A 24,284-nucleotide genomic window follows, 5' to 3' on the forward strand; every position below is an offset into this window, starting at 1 on the left:
TCTCCCAGCCTTTCCAGACAGAAGGGCTGTTTGATCCTTTGAAGAACAAACTCACAGATCATCAGAGCCTTGTGACCACAAAATAACATTCCCTCGCAGCCAAGTGAAAATCAGGCTGAATCTTGAGCATTCACTTCTAATGTTTTCAATGCCATGCATTGTTTCATTGTATGCATGAGAATGCACATGCAAAAGAAACCAAGAAAAAACATCTAATCGTGCTGCTATTTCTCAGATCAGCTTCCAAAACCCTCTACACTCTGACAGAGAAATTCTTATTAAAGTAATCTTTGATAAATATTTCAAAAGCAGATTACAGAGATATAATACAGTGAGTACACAAAGGCAAAAAATACTCCAACACCTGAAAACATTATTTCTGTTTTGTTTGATACATGGGGGCCATAAAGAACTTGATTAAAAGTTATATATATTTCAAAAGATACCAATTAGCAACTACTATCCACAATCTCAGCTCTTTTCTACTATCCCCTACAGATACATAGAAAGGAAGTCACTAAAGAGTAGAAAAAGAACAATTTAGCAATGTTTGGGAGGTGGTAATTAGTTTTTGATTTCTCATCATGTGCATTTCTGAAATCTAGTACCTACTTACCTACTGTCTAATAATCTTTCACCTAAATAAACCCAGGTAGCTATTTCTGCACATATTGCATATGAACCCATATTTCATACTTGATTTTTCTCATCCTGGACAAAAAACTGCACATCCAGGCATGCACTCAGCTATGCACCTCACATACCTGCCTGTGGATGGATGGATGGATGGATGGATGGATGGATGGATGGATGGATGGATGGATGGATGGATGGATGGATGGATGGATGGATATATTTATGGGCAGGTGAGGATGCCCACACCATGTCCCTTCAGAGACACAGATCACTGCAAACCCCCCCACTGGCCTTGCCAAGGAGCTGTGGCTCTCATGAGCTGCTTGCTGAATGTGCTTCACTGTTTAATTTTGAACTTGTTTAAGCCGATCATGTGCACAGATCTCTCTAATGCTCTCTGCCTTAAAGTGTTTTCCCAGATTATGTTCCCAACATATTCAACGTGTTTAGCTCTGGAATCAAAAGGCTCTCTTGTTCCACAGCCATGAATGCTGAGATTTGATGAGACACTCCTCATAATTCCCATTTTCCTTAAACTTCTCTCAGGTGGGTTTAGATTGATTAGGTTTAATAAACCTTATTTATGGCAGATTTTTCTCATTGCTGGGAAACATTTACAAAATGCCACCCCTATCAAATCTTAGTATCTGTTTTTGCCATTTGAAGCACAATATAATAAAGCAACAAGCACCATGTTCAAACTATCACACCAATGCTAGTTATAGTTAGAATCTAACAGAAAATTAAAGACTCAGAGAGAAAATGTATTAAAATAGCAATGAAACAAATTGTCATCGTTCACTGTGTCACCCACATATTAAACACAAGATTCTCAATTCCTAATTGAGTAAAATTAAAGTTTAATGAATTTTTAAGCAGGTTTAATAATACAGAGAAAAAACTCACCAAGAGGGAGTCCTGGGCTGACTTGGCCAATGTAGAAATACAGGATAACTGCTGCTCCCAGGCTGACCAGTGTGTAGATCCACTGAATGACAAACATTATGATGAGGGACACAATTGCCTGTTGGAAAGACACAGTTTGGGGTTACCCCAGAGTCTGGGAGGTAAGACCATGGACAGTCAAAGCTCAGGTTTCCATGTTACAGAGAGCCTCATTTGGTGTCACTCTTAAAAGGAGGGAGAGCACAGGTCAACAGTGTCACCTTCAGCAGCATGGAGGCAGCTCCAGTGGGCTACCCTGAGTCCCAGGGGCAGTGTGGGTCTCTGCCTGGGCTGCTCCAAGAGAAGTATCCAGAGGCTCACCAGCTCTGGAGGAGGTTTGGCTCAAGCTGCATACAAACAGGGGCAGAGGTACCATCTCCATGGGAGATGTTTGGAACAGCAAGGGGCAGCACACAAAGAAAGGGCTAAAATGGTCCCAACTGACACAAGTGAAGCTCAAAGAGAGAGGGCAGAGGGGAGAGGAGTCAGGATGAGTAACACATCCAATTTTTGCTCTTGTGGTTTTATTTTGCATTATCAATCCCATCCCAGCTCTGTTGCAACCACCTCCCAAGCATGATTATTGACAGAAAACCAAGTTTGCTTTGATGAGCACATCCATCACCTCCATAAGCAAATTCCCCTGCAAAGGCAGAGCTGATTGCTCTGACATGCACTTGGGAACCACAACAGATACAAGCCCAGAGATGGCATCAGCACACAACCTCCTAGAAATGCCATCCCAAAGAGGGGCCACCACTCCCTGCCCACCCCTGGTGCTGCAGCCCAGTGGCACCCCTCACCAGGAGCTGGCTGCTGGCAGCAGCAGTGCTGAATTTGAAAAGCAGGTGTCCAACTCCATCTGAGGATTAAACTAACAGGGTTTGTTGGGTGGTTTGAGTGGGTTTGTTACATTTTATGCACAGCTATGAAATCCTCATCTATGCAGCAAAGCCATATGGCTCATTCATTATGCATATCTGACCCTTTCCTTGTCATCTGCCCAATAATCCATCTTCCCAAGATAAATTTAAGTGTCTTAAACTTCTCAACAACTTGAGGCAGAGGCTATTTAAAACTTTTTTAAAGTAACATGCTGTAAGAATGCTCTCCTTCCCTCCCTCAAAAGATGGAATTTCATAGCTGGGCTGCTGGTATCAGGAAGTCAGCACATATGAAATCCCACCCCAAGCTTGCAGAAACTGGCCCATTAATAAAAGCAACACATCTTTGAAGATGGTGTCTCAGTCCATCACACAACAAGAAAAAGCAGACTAGCACACACAAGAGGGACACTGATAATTTTTTTTCCCATGCATCCATGCATCATTAACATCCTAAGACTCCAGATTTTAAATTTGGACTTTTTAGTTGGGTTGGAGCTTGTTTGTTTTTTGTTTTTTTGTTTGGGGGTTTTCCTGCTGCTATTTAATTTAATATGCTATTGGGCTTTCCATGAATTTGAACTGCTGGATGGATGCATGGTACCTTGAGTATTTAGTTCAGGTGACCTGGAATACAAGAATCAAAAGCCATTATTTAAGGTACTGGAGTATTTACACTATCAGAAGTACCAATATTTAAGGTACTGGAGTACTTACACTGCAGCATGGAATGAATGTTTTTCTGTTTTCTACTATCACAAAACACTGCTCAAAATAAAAGAAAATTACTTACACCAGCAAAGGAAATCCAGTGACTGAAAAATCTGGAGTAGAAAGTTTCTGGTATTTGCTGAATTCCCAGTTCTGGATTTCGTTGTTTTATAGATGATTCTAAAGAAAGTAAAAAGAAAAAAAATAAGAAAGGCGCTATAATTTGGGGGTTTTTTTCTCTTCTTTATATTACCAGATTCCAGGAACCAAAGAAAAAATTCTAGCTGACAGCTGGATATGACAGAGTTAAACCAAAACCTCCAAAATGAAAACTGAAAAGAAGTGCAAGGAAAAAACCAAAAAGTTGCCAGCTCTGCTACTAAATCCATTTGAAGTCTATCTCTGCCTCAGTTGCCTCAGTTTCACAATTTATGAAATAAGAAAAATAATACTTTCCTCCCTCAGAGGGGTTTAGGAAGCTTAACTGACTCATGCTAATGAAACACTACAGCACTGGGAATGACAATCTCCACACACAGCTGCTGTATCAAATCACCAAGAAATTCAGATGTTCACCTATGGATACTGAGCTGCAGACTCCACCTGTGTTGTGGGGACCACTGCACTAAGATAGCCTGAGTTTTAGAGTCACAGGGCTCCAACCATCCTACCCCACACCAGGATGAAGTAAATCCCAAGGTACACCTAAACCCTTTTTAATGTACAGCATTCAGCAGGCCTGTGAAGAATTATGAGTATATCGTAAACAACCCAGCAGTAAATTTAGTCCTGCCTGCTTTCCTGTGATTAATCTTCTGTAGGAAATTGCATTGGAACTTCTCCTGTGATGCATTGCAATGAACTCTACCCTCACCTGGAATAAATGATATTATTGCCATGAATCACTGAATGACAGCCCATATAAAGCTCGTTTCATGCCTGCCTTCAGGAAAGCACTGGGAGAAGCAAGGTTATAAACAATTTCCTCAGAACAGGGAGATGTCCATCTCCTACAGCCCTTACCTTCTCCCCCTGGGCCAGGGAGCATCATCACTTCACTGCAGGGCTCTTCCCTCTGCTCCATCCTCCTGGGTATGTGCTGGCCATCCACAGGGGGTGATGAGCCCTGACCTGCATCCCACTGATCACCCTGCTCACCCATGTCCTGCTGCCTCCCATGGGGCTCCGTGGCCTCATCCCAGCTGTTCTGAGCCAGGGGAGCATCCTGATGGAGATCCAGGAGAAAGCTGTCTTGTAATGTCTGCTTGGCTGGCTTCCTCGCCTTCTTTAGCTTGCCCTTTTGGGTTAAATTCTCAGCTCCTCTTTTGCAAGTACTTGGCTCACTAAAAAATGGTTTAAAAATCTGGTCCATGTCTTTTTTGAATTCTAGCAAGGTGCCATTTGATCTGCTTTGAATTACCCCATCTGCTGCATGGCTGGGGGGCTTGTTGACAATTAAGGGCTGGGAGGAGTGAGCAGGTCTAGCAGCTCCCATCTGGGTCTCCTCAGGTTTCTGCTGAATGGTGTAGCTCAAGGATATTGAGAAATAGGAATAGTCCACAGCAATATAGGTCAGCATGAAGTTGATGGTGACTATGGGAGCAAGAACATTCACTTGTCCAATGAAGACAAAGGCCATGGTGATGAGACTTGTTAGGCAAATCGCAGCCACTGGAGTCTTGTTGGGGCCTTTCTAGTTCATAAATAAAACAAAAGTACATTTAAATTAATAACCATGAACCTTGCCATGAGGATTCCCCACTTGCTCAGCTGCTGTGTGTGGTTACCTGGGCTGTCTGCAATACCCCCCTAATCATGAATACATGCATGTTCAAACAGAGGCTCACAGGCCTAATAAATTAAAGAACAGAGTGGAAGCCAAAAGCTGTGGAGCTCCCACTTCATCCCTAAGCCTTATTCAGGATTTGTCTTTGGTAAATTCATCCACTCTCACTCATATCTCCATGGTAAAACAATGTCATTAAAGCAGCAATAAACCTTCAGAGAGATTTGTGGGTCTTATGGGAAGTCTGGCAATAAAACATGTTAATTAGAGTTAACTGTTCATCTCTAATTATTCCACAGGACTCTGCATCACTGCCTATCCAAAAGGCTCCCTGATGCTGCCCTTGGAAAGGCTCTGCATGAGGCAGGGCCACCTGCACATCAGCAGCTCCTGGCCCTGCCCTGACAGGAGCCAAGCTGAGCTCGTGGTGAGCTGAGCCTGTGCAGGTGGGGCTGCCCTCCTTCCACTGAGGTGTGCAAGTGGGGCTGCCCTCCTTCCACCGAGCCTGGGCAGGTGGGGCTGCCCTCCTTCCACCGAGCCTGTGCAGGTGGGGCTGCCCTCCTTCCACTGAGGTGTGCAGGTGGGGCTGCCCTCCTTCCACTGAGCCTGTGCAGGTGGGCTGCCCTCCTTCCATCAGGCTGGGCAGGTGGGGCTGCCCTCCTTCCATCAGGCTGGGCAGGTGGGGCTGCCCTCCTTCCACCGAGCCTGTGCAGGTGGGGCTGCCCTCCTTCCACTGAGCTGTGCAGGTGGGGCTGCCCTCCTTCCACCGAGCCTGGGCAGGTGGGGCTGCCCTCCTTCCACTGAGCTGTGCAGGTGGGGCTGCCCTCCTTCCACCGAGCCTGTGCAGGTGGGGCTGCCCTCCTTCCACCGAGCCTGTGCAGGTGGGGCTGCCCTCCTTCCACTGAGCTGGGCAGGTGGGGCTGCCCTCCTTCCACTGAGCCCAGCAGCAGCTGGAAAGCAGCACGGAGGTGTGCAGGTGGGCAGGTGGGGTGCCAGTCAGCCCCAGCAGCCCTGGCAGTGTCAGGAGGGCAGGAGAAACATTGCCTGCTCCTGTCCTTTGGAACTGGGTGAAGGCAGGGAAAGGAGAAAGAAAAGAGCACAAAACAAAGAGCATTGGGAGTGGGAATACCTGAGCCTTTGGCTCATGAGCTTCAATCCCAGGTCTAACACACCCTTCCTTGGACCAGGCACTATCTTGCCTTTTTGCCACCTGACAAGTCTGGGCAAGCTGTGTAAAGACTTTGCTTAAAAATATCTTACAAGATATCTTACAAAGCATCTTAAGTCTTCACTTAACTGCATTTACTTCTCTAATTAACATACTGTTAAAACGGAAACTATTTCTGTTTCCTCCACTCTTATTTATTAATAGAAAAGGGGACAAGTTCTGGACCATTGCATCTTTTCAGAATGAACAAAAATACATCTCAGGGCCAAAGGGACACAGATCTCAGAAAGCATCTTCAGTATCAGAAAGAAGTACTGAGATGGGGAACAGATGGGAGGATCTCAGGATGCATCTGGCTTGGATTTAACTCCACAGAAAACATTTGTGTCCTTCCCATCAGCTGGGGCTATGGTGACCACACCACCTTCCTCAACCATGAAAAAGCAGAACTGATGTGGAGCAGATTGGTAAGGACAAATTAAATGTATTTACTCTCCATAAACCAAATCTAAACAATTCCCAAGGTGTGGAGAGATGGAAGGGGGAGAAGTGGTCTGCCTTTGATTTCTCACCTCTTTTTGAGCCCTTCCCATCATGGCACTCTGCTTGGAGTTCAGAGCAGAAAATATGGCAGAAAGACAGAAAACTATCAGAGAAGAGAGGGAATCAGAGAATTTCATAAGGGTTGCCAAGTAGAGAACAGCTTATTCTGAGATCACCTGAAAACTGCCTTCAGGAGCTGGAAGTTTTTGCAGTCATTACTGTCCTTGATTTCCCTACAATTATTACTATTATTTTTTGCTATTGTTATAACTTTTAGTTTAGAAAACTGCTTCTTTGAGAAAAATAAAACAATAGAGAGAAAATTATTATATTTATAACATATTTAAATACTTTTAAACATTCATAAATATCAATACTGAAAACTATTTTTCTGTATTTTTAAGCCACTCTGAAGGAGGAAAGCATCATAAGGCTTTTCCAGACACTCTGTACAGACAGTTAAATACTGCAGATTATTGAAAGTGATGGAATTATTTTCTCCCTATTCAGAAAAAGGGAAAATCATGTATAGCCCAAGATTACAGAGTCCTTGGTGACTGGTATCAGTACAATGAGTTGTGCATAAAGATTATTCATGAAGCAAGGAAAAAGCTTCTTGTCATATTGCAAGCAAGACTTTGTTTCAATGCATATCTAAAGCTTAGAAGACCCCTAACTTAACCTTTCAAATTTATTCTTTGTTTTAATTTAATAGTGTCCTGAAGGCACCTTATCTTCCAGAGAAGTGTCCTCTTCTCCACTGCACACAGACTGAATCCAGAGCATCGCAGCTGGCCACGCACTCAGCTCTGAGCTTACCACACAGCACAGGAACAGACCAAAGAAAATGTACAGGAAAGAGGAATTAGAAAGAAAACAGATAAAAGGTAAAGAGACAGTTACCATCTATTTCACCATGTGCTGGGACAAAAGCTTCAGGCTTCTGCCCTAGGCAGGAGGGCAGAGCAGAGGGAGGCGCTTCCTTAGTCATGGCTGGGATCAGCACCAGCTTGGAGAAGGTGTTTGCAAAAAAAACACCCCACAGGCAAAGTCATATCCTAAGTGCCTGTCCTGCTGGGCACATCTTGAACAAGTGGGTCAGGAGGGAGGGGACTGATGGCAGCCTGGAAGGGCTGTGTGTGCACAGGGGCAGGACATAGAGCCTCAGGGCAGGGCGCACGGGTGGGTGAGTGAGGTGCCAGCCCTGCATGATGCCAAACCCCGTGGGAGGGCTCAGAGCAGAGGCAGTGCACACAGGGACAGGCAGGGAAAGGACCACAGACAGTTGGATGCTTGGTTTTTTTCATAAAACCACCCATTTCCTGGCTTTCCTGCCTATGCATGGGATACCAGATCCTGAGCTTTCCCCTCCTGGCATTTCATGCATCCCCCATCTCACTCCACAGACACATAGAAACTGTGGCTTCTTAAGCTCAGGCGAAGGTTTGACAGCGATCCTGCAGAAAGGATGACTAACCCCACGTCCAAGGAAGGCGAGCATGGGGATCACATTCTCCTGGGCAATGCACTGCAGGATCCTGGGTGCTCCGTACAGCCCTCCCATGCAGGAGGCCAGGGATGAGATGTACAGCCCTAGCAAAAACAAAAACCCCACCAAGGACACCTGGAGGAAACAGAGAGAATGCAAAGTTCATCATGTTATGCCTTAAAGACACCCAAGCAGTCTTAAATACATGTACTTTAACAGATCACATATCTTTTCTAATGTTGCTGAAAGAACAGAGCAAGCCCTGGGAAAGCAGCAATTTAATTGGTCTGTGGTATAAAGTACAAGCAATTAATACAGGAAAATTATCCCATAAAAGTAATTTAATACTGAACATCCTGTACTGACAGAACAATTTTAAAAGCTCATATCCAAGGAATTCTTTGTCACTTGGAGCAAGTGCAGCAAAGCAGCAGCTATTAGATTCCCCTTAAGTAACTGGAAGCAAGTTTATTTCAGGCAAGATCACTTATATACAGAGCACATCATGCAGGAAAAGCTGCCCAGGCTTCCCACCATCCAAAACAGGAAGACAAACCCCTGTGTCTCAGAGGGGAAAACCAATCCTGAAGGAAAACCCACAGTAAAACCAAATCAAAATTGCCACTTAAGTAAATGGCATCTCAAAAAACACACTCCAAAGGATGTAATACAATGACCTTATTTTCCTGTCTTCAATGAGAAAAGAATTTCCTTTGGCCAACATGAAACATTTAAAAAGAAAAAATTTAAAGTCATAGTGCTAACAAGACTAGGTTTAGAACTGTTTTTTGAAGCACCCTTTCAAGCTGGGAGCATCTCCTGCAGATGTGGAGGGAAAGAAAGGACAGATCCTGGTCTGTCACACAGAAGTGAGGACTGGGGTCCCCCTAAGCAGGTCCCCACTGTCAGAGCTGCAAGCACAGAGAGTGTATCTGAAAAACCCCACCCAAATACACAAAACCCCACAATATAAACATTGTGCAAGAAAGTTTTGAAATGGGAGTGTTCCTGGCACAGCAGGATCTGGACAGAAAAGGAAAACAAAGTCTAGGGTCACCTGAGACACCCCCAAGTCCTGTGAGACCGCAGAGGTCTGACAGCCAGCAGCCAGGCAAGGGGAATGGCATGGGGGTAACTCCAGCAGAAAGGCCAGGTGGAGAGATAAACCTCACATTTTGGTCCAAATCCAGCATGCCCATACTCCTCTAAGCAAGTGCTGGAGGTGCAGACAAATATCTGTGGCAGAGGATGTCCCCAATGCAGGTCCCCTGCATCCCACCTTTGCTCCCAGCCCTCCTTCCATGGAAAAGAGGGTCTAAGTGAACACAGGTCCTCCCAGCTTCTGCCCCCATTGAAGTCAGGTGGCACATGCTTTATTAGGAGAAATTACAAACATTTACATGGCTAAAGATGATTCAAGCTACATTTGACTCTGGTTTTTTGTCTATGAAATCTGCAGGCAGCAAAAAGGAGATTGAGTAAAAATCCTTAAAAAAATCTTGCTGTTGGGGAAGGCAAGTGAAATTAACATCATGATCCAGAACTGTTCAAACTTCCTACCACAACATTTCCCCGTGAAAATCCACTTGGCCCTGTGAATTGTATCTTGTGGGACAGAAGGAACCTGAGGCAAAGATGAGCAGATAGCAGCTCTCATCAGCCCAGCAGACAGACACTCAGTGGGGAATCCTCCCTTCCCTCTCCTCTAATCCTGCCCTGCTCCGAGAAATACTCGGAAGAAACAAACACTTGTGCCAGACATCATATATTATTTTAGCTGCCAAAAATGCTTGCATTTAAATGTGCTACTTGACATTCAAATCAGGGTTGGAGGGGAAGAGTCCCTTTCACCGAGGCTGATGAAAGGTTTTGCTAAGAGTTTTGAACACAGAGAGTGTGAATACATTGCAAGGAATTGGCAGTTGGAGTTCATTAGAAGTGAAATGACTGAATCTCATTTTTGTGTTTAAAAAGCCAAACAAATATTGCAACGGAGAAAAGCAGACAAGCATTCGTTCACCTGTGATAGAAAGGGAGAGTTTGGAGGAGTTATGATCTCTCCCCCCTTCCTCTCTCCAAAGTCATTAAAATCTAAAGCATCTTGTAATAACTCAAAGAAGGAACATGAATATTGCACCATTTGTTTGTTCCGTATTAGGGGAAAGAAAATTGAATTTACTTTTTTGAAGGGGGGTGTTTGCTTGTTTATTTTTTGTATTTGACAGTATTGAATATCTTCTCATTCATTACTAGGAGATTTTTCATTTTCCCCCAGAGGGTTCTGAAGTTAAAACACAGCTTTAACAATCTCTTTCTCTTCAGCAGATTCATTTAAAGCTGATTCTTTTGGATACTGCACTTTTTGCCCATTAAGTCATTGACATATAAAGAGGTTGCCTTAGAGAAGGCAGGTTCATTCTTTTTTTTTCCCTGAAATAGAGGTGGATTTTTTACCTCAGCAGGTAGTGGCAGAGCCCTACCAATAATTGGGAGTTTATTTTGGGGTGTGGAAGAAGTTTAGATTTAAGAAACATAACCAGAGTTTCAATTTGATATTTTAGACTAAAACCAGATCAAATGTAAACTTCTCAATTTCAAATGAATCACAAAAAATAGTGTCAAATACAGTGAACCCATGATTTTGGACAATACCTAATAAGAGAAAATTAGCCTTTCCACATCCCATCCAAAACAAGACAATGGCACACACCAAAATCTCTTGCTCTCTTCTTAGAGGCCTGCAGTGGTAAGGCTCATTGTGTGTTACACTCCAACCCCCCCTCATGTAAATACTCTGTATGGAATATTTTGAGTTTAATAATCCTGTTGCTCACCCTGCAATTACAGCCTGCTAGATATGGAAATGTGAGCTTCGCTTGGCTTAGTCAAGATAAGCAGGGGGGTCTTCAGAGATTTCAATTTGGTCTAAGCTTTCACCAATGAGAAAGGATACATGGAATAAAATACAGCATTTATCATTAGACCTCATTACCATACTTTAGGTCTTAAAGCTATTGCTGGGTGACAATGCCAAGGTTTGGCATTACGGCATATGCTGGTGAATGCAAGGCTATTCAAACCAATTGTACGCTGGGATTTGCAACAGGGAAATTTTAATGAGGGATGTGTACTCACATTCCTTAGGCTTCTGAAAAGCTCAGGCATTCAGTAAGGCAGATGGCAACCTGAAAGCACCGTTATAAAAACCACAAGTTACCTTCTCTGCTATCATGAAGTCATAGCGGAGCGACTGCCGGGTACAAATGGCTCCCAGCAAGAAAACGAAGACCATGTACAGGAACCACCTGCAAACAACAAAAATAAACCAATTTCTTCTCAGCAAGACAAGAACATAGAGAATTCTGCCATTAGGAGAGCCAGGAGGCAGTCAAATGCCCCAAGAAGGGTCTTCAGTCACTCTGCATGGTTCCTGAATGATTTTGCTTCAGGGATGAATTTGACACCAACCCTGAGGGGAAGCTCCCCCTCTCCTTAGGTGTCCAGGGGGGAAATATCCCAGTCCGAGGGACAGACTTTTTAGTAGGGTCTGTAGCAAAATGCCAGGGGGTAATGGTATGAACTAAAAGAGGGTCAGTTCAGACTAGCTGTAAAAAACAAATTTTCTAAAACATGGGAATAGGCTGCGCCAAGAGGTGGTGGATGCCTCAACTTTGGAAACATTCAAGGTCAGGATGGGCCTTGATGGAGCAATCTGATCTGGGTGAAGAAGTGCCTGCTCATTGCAGGGGTTGGGTCTGGATGGCCTTTAAAGGTCCCTTCCAGCCCAAACTGTTCTGTGATTCTGTGGCTCTGCAGGTAAAACAGGTCCCCCCACCTGGCAGCAACATTAACAGCACAGCCAGCCTGCTCTGCAGCCTCAACCAGGACCCTCTTCTGGAGTTCTGGCCTCTCCACACTCAGGCTGGGGGATAATTTTGTCTGTAAAGCCCCAAGAGCAGAAAGGGAATGACCACAGCCTTGGATAGCTGGATTCATGTGATACTTCTGTGGAATCCCCCCTCTTAAAACAAGCACCAATTCCAGCAGGAATGCCTCCAAACTGTGAAGAATTTTCCTTCCTAACTGAACATTGGTACGCAATTAAAAGAAATAATTTCAAAGGCAATTTAGATGGCAATAAAAGCAGGCAGGAAAACCTACTGAGGGCTCTTTTTTTTTTTTTTTTTTTAATAAGCAGCAGTGGAAAGTGCTCCTGGAAAGCAGCATTTCCTTGGGAAGAGCATGACTTGGTGAGGCAGGGCCTGTTACCCCTGTCTTGCAGGTGGGTAGGTCATCTCACCTCTCTTGGCCTCATTTGCCCAGTAATAACAAAGACAAAATTTTGATACTTCTTTTCTATTATTAAGGAAAAAGAACACAAGGAGGGGGAAAAAAGGCAATAAACCCTCCTCTTTGAAATCAACAGCAGTGAATGACAAAATCTTCCCCCTCCCAAGCCTTGGAGAACTCTGCATTCACTCTGGGGCTGCAGCAGCACAAGCACCCAGCAGCAGCACAGATCCCACTCAGCAGTGGAAGCACTGAGTACATCCTCATTAACAAACATCTCCAGCCCACCCAGAGTGTGTGGTGGTAATGGGTGACAATTTGAATGAGAGCCACACTTTAATTTTCCAGGTGGCTGAGTAATAAAAGGCTGATGGGAATATGAAATGGATTGGTCGCACTCAGGGCAGTCTCCAGAGCAAACGTTCCCCAATCAATAACTTACGAGGTGCCAATAGCAGCCAGAGACCCCAGAGGGATGTTGGAAGAAGGCTTCTGGAGATCTCCACTCATATTGAACCCGGCCATCACACCTGCATTTCGCAGACACAAGTGCAATTTAGAGTCAATCTAAGTTATAGTAGATATAATACACATTGCAATATGTAATATAATTTAATCAATCAGTTCATTGATTGTTTCATAACAGTAACTATATCACTTCATTGCACTGCCACACAGACAAATATTGGCTCCCATCAATTGCTTGGTAAAAAAATGTTCATGTCTTTAACTGAAGCAAGTCACCACTAACATGTCAAAGAAGCCTCTGTCTGGTTTGAACAATGCTGAGGGGGAAGCAGTATGTGAACAAAACCCATCTTATCTTCATACAAACCTAACAGGAGACAATGCTGCCCAGCTGTTGAGAAGAGAAATGCCACTGTTCATCAGGGCAGCAGTGGTACAAGCCCAGGCCAGATCCATTACAGGTCCCTGCATTCACAGGGGACAGCCACTGCTGCAAAACAGAATGTGCTGTCCACGTTTAATGATGATCACATTAGCAGGGGGAATGACAGGGCTCCCGGCACGTAGGTGGCACCTTCCAGCCAAGGGATCTGCTTTGGAAGGAGGCATTATCTCTGCCTTGCAGATAGGAAAACAGAAACACTGAGAGGGCGAGTGATTGTCCCAGTGTCACGTAGAAAACACATGCTAGGACTAAGAATAAAATACTGAACTGTTATTTTAGGACAGAGTACAGGGTATTATACAATCAGGGACAGTCCTTAGCCTAAAAAATTACCTTCTAAAGAGCAGGAGAGGGAAATAGGATGAATCAGAGGATTGGAGTCTCTACATCAAGACTAGAAAGCCAAGGTACAGATTGGTTAAGGGACTTTGTCCATAGCTGAAGGAGAAGTCATAGCAGATTTGTCAAGAAAACAGATATTCCCTTGTCACATTATGCCAAAAGTTTTCTTAAAAGACTGCAGGTATGTGCTGTAAATAAAAACATATACATAAATATCTTTGATTTAGAATCCTGATGAAATTTGGACAATTTGAAGGCAGGACCAAGGACTTTAGGATGCTAATTTCTGCCCATCACTTTCCCCCCCCGGGATGTCAGACCAATGTCTCCATAAGGACATGTGGGCCAGGAGGCAGCCAGCAGTGCTGCTGGCAGGGTCCCTGGGGCCAGGGTGAGGTCACCCCAGAACATGGCAAGGAGAATGCCAGCACCATGGCACCATGGCACATCTGGCAGCCCCTGCAGCAGGGACTGACCACACGTCACTCCACCTTGGCTGCCAAGGCCAGCAGCCATTCCTCGTGCTCAGAGGGCACAAGAATGACAAAGTCAGTCCCTGCAGCTGCAAATCTGAGTGACTACAGCTCCAAATCAGCAACAGCCCATTGCATTTTAAACTCAAACACTGATTGCTGCTTGGAAGGGTTTGTTCCCAAGATGAAGGATAGACAAGAGCTTGGGACCAATCTCAGGGTGAAGGGTCCAAACACAAATCAGCCAGATGGATGACCTCCCTATTCCCTACAACTTTGGCCTTTGGTGGGCTGTCAGCAATGGCTGGGGTGCTAATCATGGAACACAAACTGTGCTCTGCTCTGTCCCAGGCCCTGCTGTGCATCTCCACAGCACCATCTCCACATCTGCCCAAAGAGAATTGTAACACCTCCCCTCTCACTGCTCGGCCATGAGGACAGCATACAAACGAGCACAAGGCACTCTCCTGCTGCCAAACACATCCAGGACTTTATTTATTTATTTATTTATTATTAATGCTTTTTCCCTGATCATCTCTTTTTTCCCCCCTTGATCAGTCCACTGACCAGCCATCTTTTCCTGTCATCTCCACCATGGAGCCAGAGCCCTGACAACCATTCCTCGGTCCCCACAGAATCCTGGCATTCCTCAGCTCCTGGAAGAGCTTTTCCTCCAAATTCAGGCCAGATTTGAATCCTTGACACCATACTGAAAGCATTACAAATCAAGTTCTTAATTTTCTCCTGGAAGACTATTTTGTGGATATGCTTCTGAACAGCCCAGCTAAAAGCCTGTCAGCTGCTCTGGTTTTCTCTAGATAAAGATTCTGTGCAATGTTCAAGCCCTGCTCCTTTCAAACAGTTACACAACAGGCTTAGCTAGAGGTAAGAAAAGTTAGGAAGGCAAAAGTCCATGGAAACAGTCACAAATATCCTAAATAAATTCTCTATGAAGCACTCTTTGATGACATGCTACTTTGCAATTCAGAAACAAAGCAGAAAACAGAATTCTCTGAATTTTTCTTCCAAAGGGAGCAAACTATTGTCAGAAGGACAGCTGTTAATCTCATGTGCTTCTTGGCCAAGTTCCTCAAACATCTGGCACCACCTTTAAATCTTCCAGCTTGAGTCACCTCTTCCTCATCCAAACTCCTGCCTCAGCAAAGCACTGGGGAAACACCAAAATGGCATTTTCTGGACTGAGCATAGAAAAGCTGAAGATGTGAGTCATCAGCACAGCAATGAGTGCACAGCCTGGGCTGTCTCCCTCCCACAGACCCACACATGTTCAGGAGCAGCCAGGAGATGACTTCCCAGGGCCCACATAAAGAGGATCCTGAGGCTGGTGCTTGACCTTCTGCCCAGCAGTGACCAGGGGTCACCCCCAGGCCACTGCTCACCACTGGCTGCTCTCAGGGCTCCCAGGAGGTCACCAGAGATTCATGGGTTCCACAACCAAAGGTTGTGGAGGGAAGCAACTCAGATATTCTCAGCCACTCAGGCCAAAGCCTGCCCCTCTGTGCTGCAATTATGACTCTGACATGACCAGTGCAAAGGTGTGGGCAATCTGGTAGTACAGATGTATGGACAATGCCAGAGCCACCTCTCCACCACCAGCAGCCTTTTAAAACCCTTTGAGTTAACAAATTTTCCTGAACAAATCAGTCTTTCCTCTGAAAATGCTCTTTTTTCTTTCAAGTTAAGAACACATATGGCAGGCAGTGCAGACACAGAACTACCACAACACTCACTGCAGATTCCTTCTGCATGTCCTTCCCAACAGTCAAGGTAGGAAGAAATTGGGATGTTCCTTCCTTCAGACACAGGGCTATCCCTAGGGAAATGGCCAATCCCTTCTGAACTCAAGCAATCCTATCTGCAGATTCTCCATGGAGAAAATGATCCACCTCTCTGTTTCACTGAGATAGCAGGCTGGATTTTCCACACTGGCTATTATCTTAGAGAGCAGCAGATAGTGACAAAGCTTCTGGACAAAGGAGCATGAAAACACAGCCAACCCAGCCAGGAAATTATGGCTGAGACAGTCTGTACGTTGCTGCTATTCCCAGTGTAATCTGGTCCTGGGCATCATCCAGGGGCTGGATGTGGGGACCACCTACACTGTGTGTCAGGCACAGCCACCAGCCCCACCAGCATGGTTTATGGCTGCAGATATGATCACTCTGCAAACGCCCAGTGCACTTCTGAGTGAACATACTATAAAATATAAAAGGTGTTTTTTTCCCTTCACCCAGGAGGTGAAGAATGGAAAATCTTAGATAAGGCTTGTAGCTAATTTTTTTAAGGGCCAATTTCTCCACTGATGTAAGCTGGCACCTTGCCCATAGACTTCAATGGAGTTGTGCCAGTTTACATCATCTGATAACTTAGCCCAAAACTTCTAAATCTATTTGCTGTCATTTTGCAAGTGCCAGATATGGTTTATTTCAGAACTGGTTTCTGTGCAGTGATATTTTCCACTAACGCTGCTTCAAATGACATCTTACTTTCTTCTATCACAAGACAACACACTTCTTTCATTAGACAGAAAACCTTGGGGATTTAGTAGAAAAACATTTTTTGCCCAACAGAAACGGCATTTATCTTAATTTTAAAATGCACTGATGGCTGCATGGCTGCTGCTGGATGGCTGTGGGCAGGCTGCCCTGAGACTCCCTCCCTGCTGAAAAGCCCTGGCTGGGTGGGCATCCAAGTGTTCACATATCACAGCACAGCAGCAAAATGTGTGCACTGAGAAGGTACTTACAAACATGCTGGTTAATGCACAGCACCTCTACAGGGGCATGTTCACATCTTTCACAGCTATATTTCAGTCTTTTGACTGAAGCCAGCAAATCCCAGTCCTCATGCCCATGCTCTCCCTTATAAGCCAGCTCTAGATGTCTGTTTTGGATCTCTTGGCTACTTCCCTATGATTAAATGACAAACTTTGGGGAATTAGGCCAGCTGCACTGAACATCCAGCTGAAATGGTTTAAACAGCTATTGCACAGGTAGCAAACAGACCAGCCTCTGCTTAGCAGGGCTCAACTATAAAACTGGGGTAACTTCACTCACACTGCTGGAGTCATACCAATAAAACACAGAGGAAAAGAGAAAACAACCTGACCACGAGCAAAACAGCCCGAGGAGGATGCTCCTAGGAGGCAGCATGATGCTGCTGGTCTGCAAAAGGCTGGGATACCATCCTTGGCCCATCAGTTGAAGCACATCCCCAGCTGCTCCTCCTGCCTGTTTGGTCCAGCAAGGGTCTCCCCACAGGTCCTGCTCCCCCTTCCTGACGTGGCTGCCCCTCTTTGCTGTTACAGCTACCAGCCTGCATTTCAGACATTTCTGTTTCACTGCCATGTCTGGTGGAAATGGACAACTTACAGCCACTTTGAATACATCCCAGAGACCAAACTCAAACTGGTTGAATTCAGATAGCCATCTCAGAGACAGAGGAAGAAGCCTATCCTGAAGAGATCAAAATAGTTTCACTTCAAAGAGGAACATTTCATCTCAAAAGGCCCAAACAATTTGTTTCACAATTTCCGAAATATTCTTTTTTAAAAACTCTGTTATCAAAATAGCATCTTAAATTGTAAGCTAACATATGCTACAAATTAAAAATAGTAAACACAACATTTTATAATTAAAGATAAACAGAACATTGCTGTGGATCAAAGAACTGCTTCAAACTGGCTCAATCTAACCCTCAAAACTAAACTGAATCTTGTTTTGCTGAGACTCTCCCCAGATTTCTGTTGTATCTTCAGGCAAAGGATTTTGCTTCCAGTGCTTCAGCCAGGTCCCTGGGAGCAGTGCTAGCCTGTCCCTGTCATTCCTCAGTGCCACTTTTGCTCACCCTCTGCATTGCACTGCCTGCCTGAAGCAGCAACACTGGCAGCAGAGAAGTCTTGACTCCCATCCCAAAAATTTCTAATCAGACCATAACATCTCCCATGCAGAGTACCAAACACAGCCCTGCATTTCACAAGGCTCCTGAACTCCACAGTGCTCCAAACAGCAGTGACAGGAGTGATAGTGCTGTTATATGGTACCACTGGCACTGCTACTCCTATTTAAATCCTGTAAATAACCAAGCAATTAAAAAGAACACGTGAAAAAGCTGTGCTAACAACCAAAGTAATTACACATTATCCCAAACCGTATTTTCAGAGGATGTTTGACATTACTACTGGTATTACTATTGCTAACTAAACAGAGCAACAGGCTGCCAGGGCTTTAAACAAATTGTATCTATTAGCTTTGGCATTCTTCCTAGCAGCCAAGCATTAGCAGTGACAAAAAATCATTTAATATGGCTAATCATGGTAATTTTCTGCACAGTTTTGTCGTAACTGTTCCTTCTTCTATAACCAAGGAACCAGAAAATAACCTGATTTCCTGCACCAGTGACAGAGCTCATGAGAAAGTTTTTTTTCTCTTGGGTACTCACTTAGGCCAATCAAAAATGACAACAAAAAAAGAGACCAGAAGACATCTCCATGGTGCCAATAGGTCAGGAAAGTGAGTATTCCAGGAGGAACTCTAGAGAGGCAATATCCAGCCTGATAAGGTGGGAGAGAGAATCTCAAAGACAAATTTGAAGTCCTGCACTAGGTGCACCTGACAAAGTGACTTCTGCTACCCAACAATTCCTCCAGTCCCATCTGTTCCACAAAACATTTTCATTTGTCTCCCTGTACCACAGCAATTCTGCAACTTCCAGTGAGTTACTTAGAGCTGAGCCTCTGAAAATTCATTCTGTAATCCAAGGATTCATCACTATGGAAACTGCTTATAATCAGTACTTTTTATAGCTTAAAACACCCAGCATCAACAAAAGGTATTGTAACTTCAGCTGATAGCTACTGCATTCCCACTGGGGATTGTCAGCTCTGGAAGGGGGACATGCATCTCCCTGTATTTAAGGGAATGAATGATATGAAGGTACCTAATTAAGCTCATAAATCTGAGCTCTGCTGACATACAAGGATGAACCTGTGACACCACACAGTGAGTGGTGGGTCCATCATGGGCAATGGCATCAGCCCAGCTCAGCCATTGCTAAGGTAAGCATGGAGAGAAAGTCCTCCCGTGCTCTTCCCACTCTCCCAGTGCAATAAAGTCACAAGACTCATCTGATTTGATAAATCATGATCAGTTCCTTTAGATAGACTTGACACCTTCTGCCCTGACAGCATTGGCCAAGATCAATGCCTGAGCCTTGTCCTTGGCAGGGAAGAATTTGCAGGACCACATCAACCCACAGAGTTCACCAGCAGCTTCTAACCACAGAGACAGAAGAGCACATTCAAGTGAACAAGAGAGGAGTGCAAAAAATTTGAGATGCTGGAGTGCAGCCTGAACATTTGAATTGACCACTTGGGTCTGCTACAGCCAAGTGCAGTCCTGCTCACAGCCAAGGAGCTCTCCTTGCTCCTGCTCATCTCCGAGATGTTCCTGTGCAGAAAAAGAGAGTGAGGATAAAACCGAACTGTACCTGTGGCGGCCGGGAAAAACACTCCAAAAACAGTGAAGAAGGACTCCCCCTGGCTGTAGTCTGGCAGGGTGTTGTTGAACATCAGCTCTGGGGAATAGCCGACGAAGCCGTGCTCTGTGGGGACATGGAGAACAAAAGGAAAGCCCCAGGAGCCCCCCAGCTGCTCCCAGCACCACCCCCTACAAACCCATGCACCTGCAGGGCTGCCTGCAAGCACCACCTGAAAGGATGAACATCAACTTCTGTGGTGGGGAAGAAGGCAGAAACCCGGGCTGCCACTCCTGCCCCATCTTTCTAGGGTCACACACACAAGTTTTGCTTTCCAAACAAGTTTTACAGAAGACAGGGGAGGGGGGAAAGCGATGGGTGGGGTACCAATGTCATGCACCTGGCTTGCTGGGTATGTAATGGAGGATCCCACTCCCTCACTGCACAAATCAAGGATGGCTCAAATCCTTCCACAGACCTCAATTTGTTAGAAAGGGTTGAGCCTGACTGCTGGCATGCAAAGCATTCATTAGGAAAGGTTTTAGATGCTTATAGACAGAAAAGATAACTCACAAAAGCAGGTTAAGGAATTAAAGTATGTGACTATTAAATAATAATTTCATTTTTAACAGGCAACATTGCTTTTTGATGGAGTACCTCAATCTGTGGAAACTTCTCCTCCCTGTCAGTAATCCAAATGCTTATGCCAGCTGGGGATGGAAGGTGGGCAAACTCGGTTCCTTTTTTTCTCCTGCCACTACAATCTATTTCCACAAGACATGTGACTCCAATGACTGACTTGAATTTTCTCATTAGCAGGCAGGATGTTGTTTATGGCCGCACAGGGTGATGGCCAGAAATTAAAAAAAGACTCCATCAAAGCTGTCCCATGCCTCAACGACAACATTAATGATGTTTGGACAATAGATTAAACCAGAACATTAAATCAGACCTCTAAGCACAAGACATATCCATTTAAAGTCTCGGAATATGACTAACCACAGAGCTTTGAAGTTTTCACAGAAAACCCCACAGATAATCAAAAGTTTCCTACTACATCTGCATTCATTGTGTTGCCCAAACATGGATGGAAACACACTGATAGAAGAGGTCTCCTGCTGCTAGGCTTTGTAAAGCACCAGCTCTCTTTGCTAGGAACAAGTTCCAGATGAGATTTACAGGGAACAAGCTCAGTGCAACACACTGACCTCTGGACCTCACAGATGTCTGCAGAAAGTGCAGTTTCTGGAGAAATAGAGGGGAAATTTGTGTAGGTTGTATGTTCCTATAGGTCCAGACCTGTGTGGCTTCAACCAGAATTGATGCTCATGACAGCACAGCTCATGGCCAGTCTGCAGAGCTCCCACCAAGCTGCTCAAGGGAAATGTTGGTCCTTGGCCAAGGGATTTTTCACCAAGTATGTGCTCCTCAGAGAATGTTAATTTTTCATTTAAAAAGTGAACAAAATACCCATCTCACCCCACAAAGATCTGCAGACCTCCTCCAACCAGAGCTTTGAAGCAGCAGCATCAAGTACATCTACGCCACTTGATAAAAGTTTGCCCCACTGTGAAGTGAACTCCAGTCTCTCTTGATGGCTTACTCTCACATATTCCTATCATTCAGGTTTTCCCTTATGACAAACTGTCCTTTTCATACCACTTGCCCAGTTTGTGGAGGCCATCCGAAATCCTGACCCTCTCTGCCAGGCTGCTGCAAGCTCTTCCCAGCTGGGGTTCATCTTCAGAGTCAATCTGCACTTTCCCTTTCCCATCCTCCAGGAAGTTAAGAAAAATGCCAAATAACATCAAACCAAAACCAGACTGTTGCAGAACCTCACCAGGCTCAGCATCCTGGTTTGTGAGCAAACCATCTCCAACTGGGGTCTTCCAATGGTGTTTTGGGGCTATATAGATCAAATGAGGCAATTTGGGTGCCTTCTCTTTCCTTCCTCATACACAAGGCCAAGTGTACAGATGAGTGAACAACCAGGCTACATTTTCTGTGGTACATTTTGGCCATATTATGGCCCCACACTGACCATGAGACCCATGAGTCCAATGTCTGACCGGCACCTGTGTGCATCTGACCCCTACCAACCTTAAGAAATTAAATGGTCCCCTAGTGTTCCATTAATGTGCATGTTGTTCCCTTTCCTACTTAATTCCCCTAGGTGGAAATCCTCAGTGGAAGAAACAAAAGCCCAAAGCCATGGCAGATGTCACTGGCACCACAGAAAACAACAGCCATGGATTTGTTGAAAGAGCCACAGGATGTGCCTACAACGCTCTCCCACTTCTGCTTCCTCTCCCCACAGCTCTGGCAGGTGAGAGGCCATTCCACATTTCCCCTGTATACAGAAACCAGGAACTTTCTTGACTAATTAAAGAGAAGTTCATCCAAATGTGAGTTATCATTGCACCCTCTTTATCACTCAATCACCCTCCTGTGAAGCAAACCTCACATCCCTTTTGATCAGAGGAGGATCTGCAGTCACCACCAATTTAGGGGCACACAGGGCTGAGGACAACATGCTGGGAGCATCTCCAGCCTGCCCACGTGCCTGTGACCAGTGCAAGGCATCTGTGACCTTTCAGCTTATTAATATTAATGCCACTAATTGCAGCTGACAGGGCAATTGGGCTGAAAATCATCCAAAACAAAACAGGAACCAGCAACTGAGACGGATCGGTGAAACCAGCAGCGGCCTCGGTCAGTTGTTTGCAGAGTCAATTATCCACATCCCATGGAAAGTGCACATCAAAAGGACGAGCTTCGGAAGGAGGAGGGAAGGAAATGTGATAGGGTCTATATTTGGCACTCTGATCTTCAAACGAGGCAAGATCATTTTATACATTTTTTTCTGCGAGGAGATCTTTTTCTCCTTTCTCTTTTTGAAACCAGATTGCTCCCTCCTTGTTCATTACAAAATATTTGTCTGAAAAATTTTGCTCTCAATCAATGTATGCAACCCCACGGCCTCTAAATCCTGCCTTTAATGATGCTGCTCTCAGCTGGCTTGCAGAGGGCTGGAGCTGAAGTGCTATAAACAATCTTCCCTGTGTCATGCTAGAAGAAAAGAATCCGGTTCCTTCTCTGTGCCGTGTCAGCCTTATGGGAAATGCACAATAAAGAGCAGTAACAATTTATTTCCATCATTAAATACTCAATAAGTAGAAAGCAAATAATGCATTTCTCAAGTGGTTGAGCTGATCTAAATAAACAACAGGGAAAAAAATTACTCAGAGCAACATCTGAGCTATTCCTGTGATTCTTCACAAATCAAGTCCTTCCAGTTGCTCTTACCAAAAGAATGTAATAAACAGTAAAAACCACCTAACAAGTTTGAAATGCACGAGCTTTCAGGATGAGAATCCTCCATTCACTTGTGCAGGAGGACCACAGGAGGCTGTACACCTGCCCACTGTAGCCAGAGGAGGAAGATGCTCTCAACTCTGATGTCTTTCTATCCATCACAGATGCCTGGGAGGAGGCACCAGCTTTCCTCTGGTGGCCACTGCTGCATCCCCTCTCTTCCCCAGCAGGTTTGGACTTTTCTTTTACTTTCTCCCACCTTTCACCCCGTGGAACAGCATGAAACCACGGAGTTTTTGGCACTCAGGACTCCCCTTATGAGGGCAGCCCCTCCATGAAGCCCAGGGTTCCAGAATGGGAACTCAGAGAGGTTGGAGAAGGGGCTCAAGGAGAAGCCGTGGTTACACAGGGTCAGGCCATTATGCAACAGCACAGAGCACAGCAGCCCTGCCAAGTTCCAGGCAACCTGGAGCTCATTACAGATTAGTTAAGTCTTGGCCAAATTCAATAAGCCTGTTCATAAGCTTAAGGTTAAGTAAAGCCTGGCACCGAGGCAGGGGCTAAATAGTGCAAAAATGGAAAACCACCTTAAGAAACAGCTCCCTGAAGACAGTCCCATATTGCACTCTGCTTGTGATTAGAGATTTTAATTACAAAGGTGAATGGTGAAGGCTTGAAATGGTGAGATTTTTTTTTCTTTTCCAAAATAAGTGAGCCCACACATTCCCTCCTGGAAGGTACTTGCTGAGATTTGCTTTCAGGGGAACAGCTGGAAGTGTTTGTCTTGCAGCACATTTCCCAGGTCTGACCTCAGCATTTTCAGGATCCTGTGTGATGTGTAAGACGTGGAGTGCCAAAGAATAATTATATATCCTTGGCATAATTATCTCAGCTCTCTATCTTTTTCCCATTTCTCCTTCCACCACTAAACCCTTCTGGCATGAGTTCTGAACTCCAGCTGTTTGCCTTGGATGCCAGTCCAAGCACACACCCAGAACGAGGTCCTGGTGTGGGTGCTGCAGATGTCCAGGCACACCACGTGGAGAAACCAGGAATGGTGCTCACAGCCTGGCCCCACCGTGCCATCCTCATCTGAACACTCAGTAAGATAAATTCCACTCCTCACCAGCCACATGCTTGCATTTCCCTCCTCCAAACTCTTAGCCCAGGGCAAGGTACAAGCCCAGAACTTCTGAGCTCCTGACTCCCCCATGGGCAAGTCAAGCCCTGTCAGGCTGGTAACTCTCAGATTGTGGTCTATCAGGTGACTGCTGGGTGTCCTAAACCAAATTA

General features: G+C 45.0%; 1 protein-coding gene across 7 annotated transcripts in view; it reads right to left on the minus strand.

Moving 5' to 3' along the window:
- Positions 1-24,284, minus strand: part of SLC12A8 (solute carrier family 12 member 8) — a 50,539-nt gene that overhangs the window by 4,783 nt on the left and 21,472 nt on the right. For 5 of the 7 annotated variants that reach the window (XM_064718119.1, XM_064718121.1, XM_064718120.1 and 2 more), the window contains 7 exons: positions 19,689-19,802; positions 12,895-12,982; positions 11,380-11,467; positions 8,151-8,297; positions 4,200-4,869; positions 3,259-3,356; positions 1,543-1,660 (listed from right to left, as the gene is read on the minus strand). In XM_064718119.1, the coding sequence (XP_064574189.1) occupies positions 1,543-1,660; positions 3,259-3,356; positions 4,200-4,869; positions 8,151-8,297; positions 11,380-11,467; positions 12,895-12,982; positions 19,689-19,802 (1,323 nt within the window). The remainder of the gene's footprint in view (positions 1-1,542; positions 1,661-3,258; positions 3,357-4,199; positions 4,870-8,150; positions 8,298-11,379; positions 11,468-12,894; positions 12,983-19,688; positions 19,803-24,284) is intronic. The other 2 variants (XM_064718122.1, XM_064718123.1) reach the window with 2 other exon arrangements.

This window comes from Zonotrichia leucophrys, chromosome 7 (genome assembly GCF_028769735.1).
Source record: "Zonotrichia leucophrys gambelii isolate GWCS_2022_RI chromosome 7, RI_Zleu_2.0, whole genome shotgun sequence".
NCBI classification, from domain to species: domain Eukaryota; kingdom Metazoa; phylum Chordata; class Aves; order Passeriformes; family Passerellidae; genus Zonotrichia; species Zonotrichia leucophrys.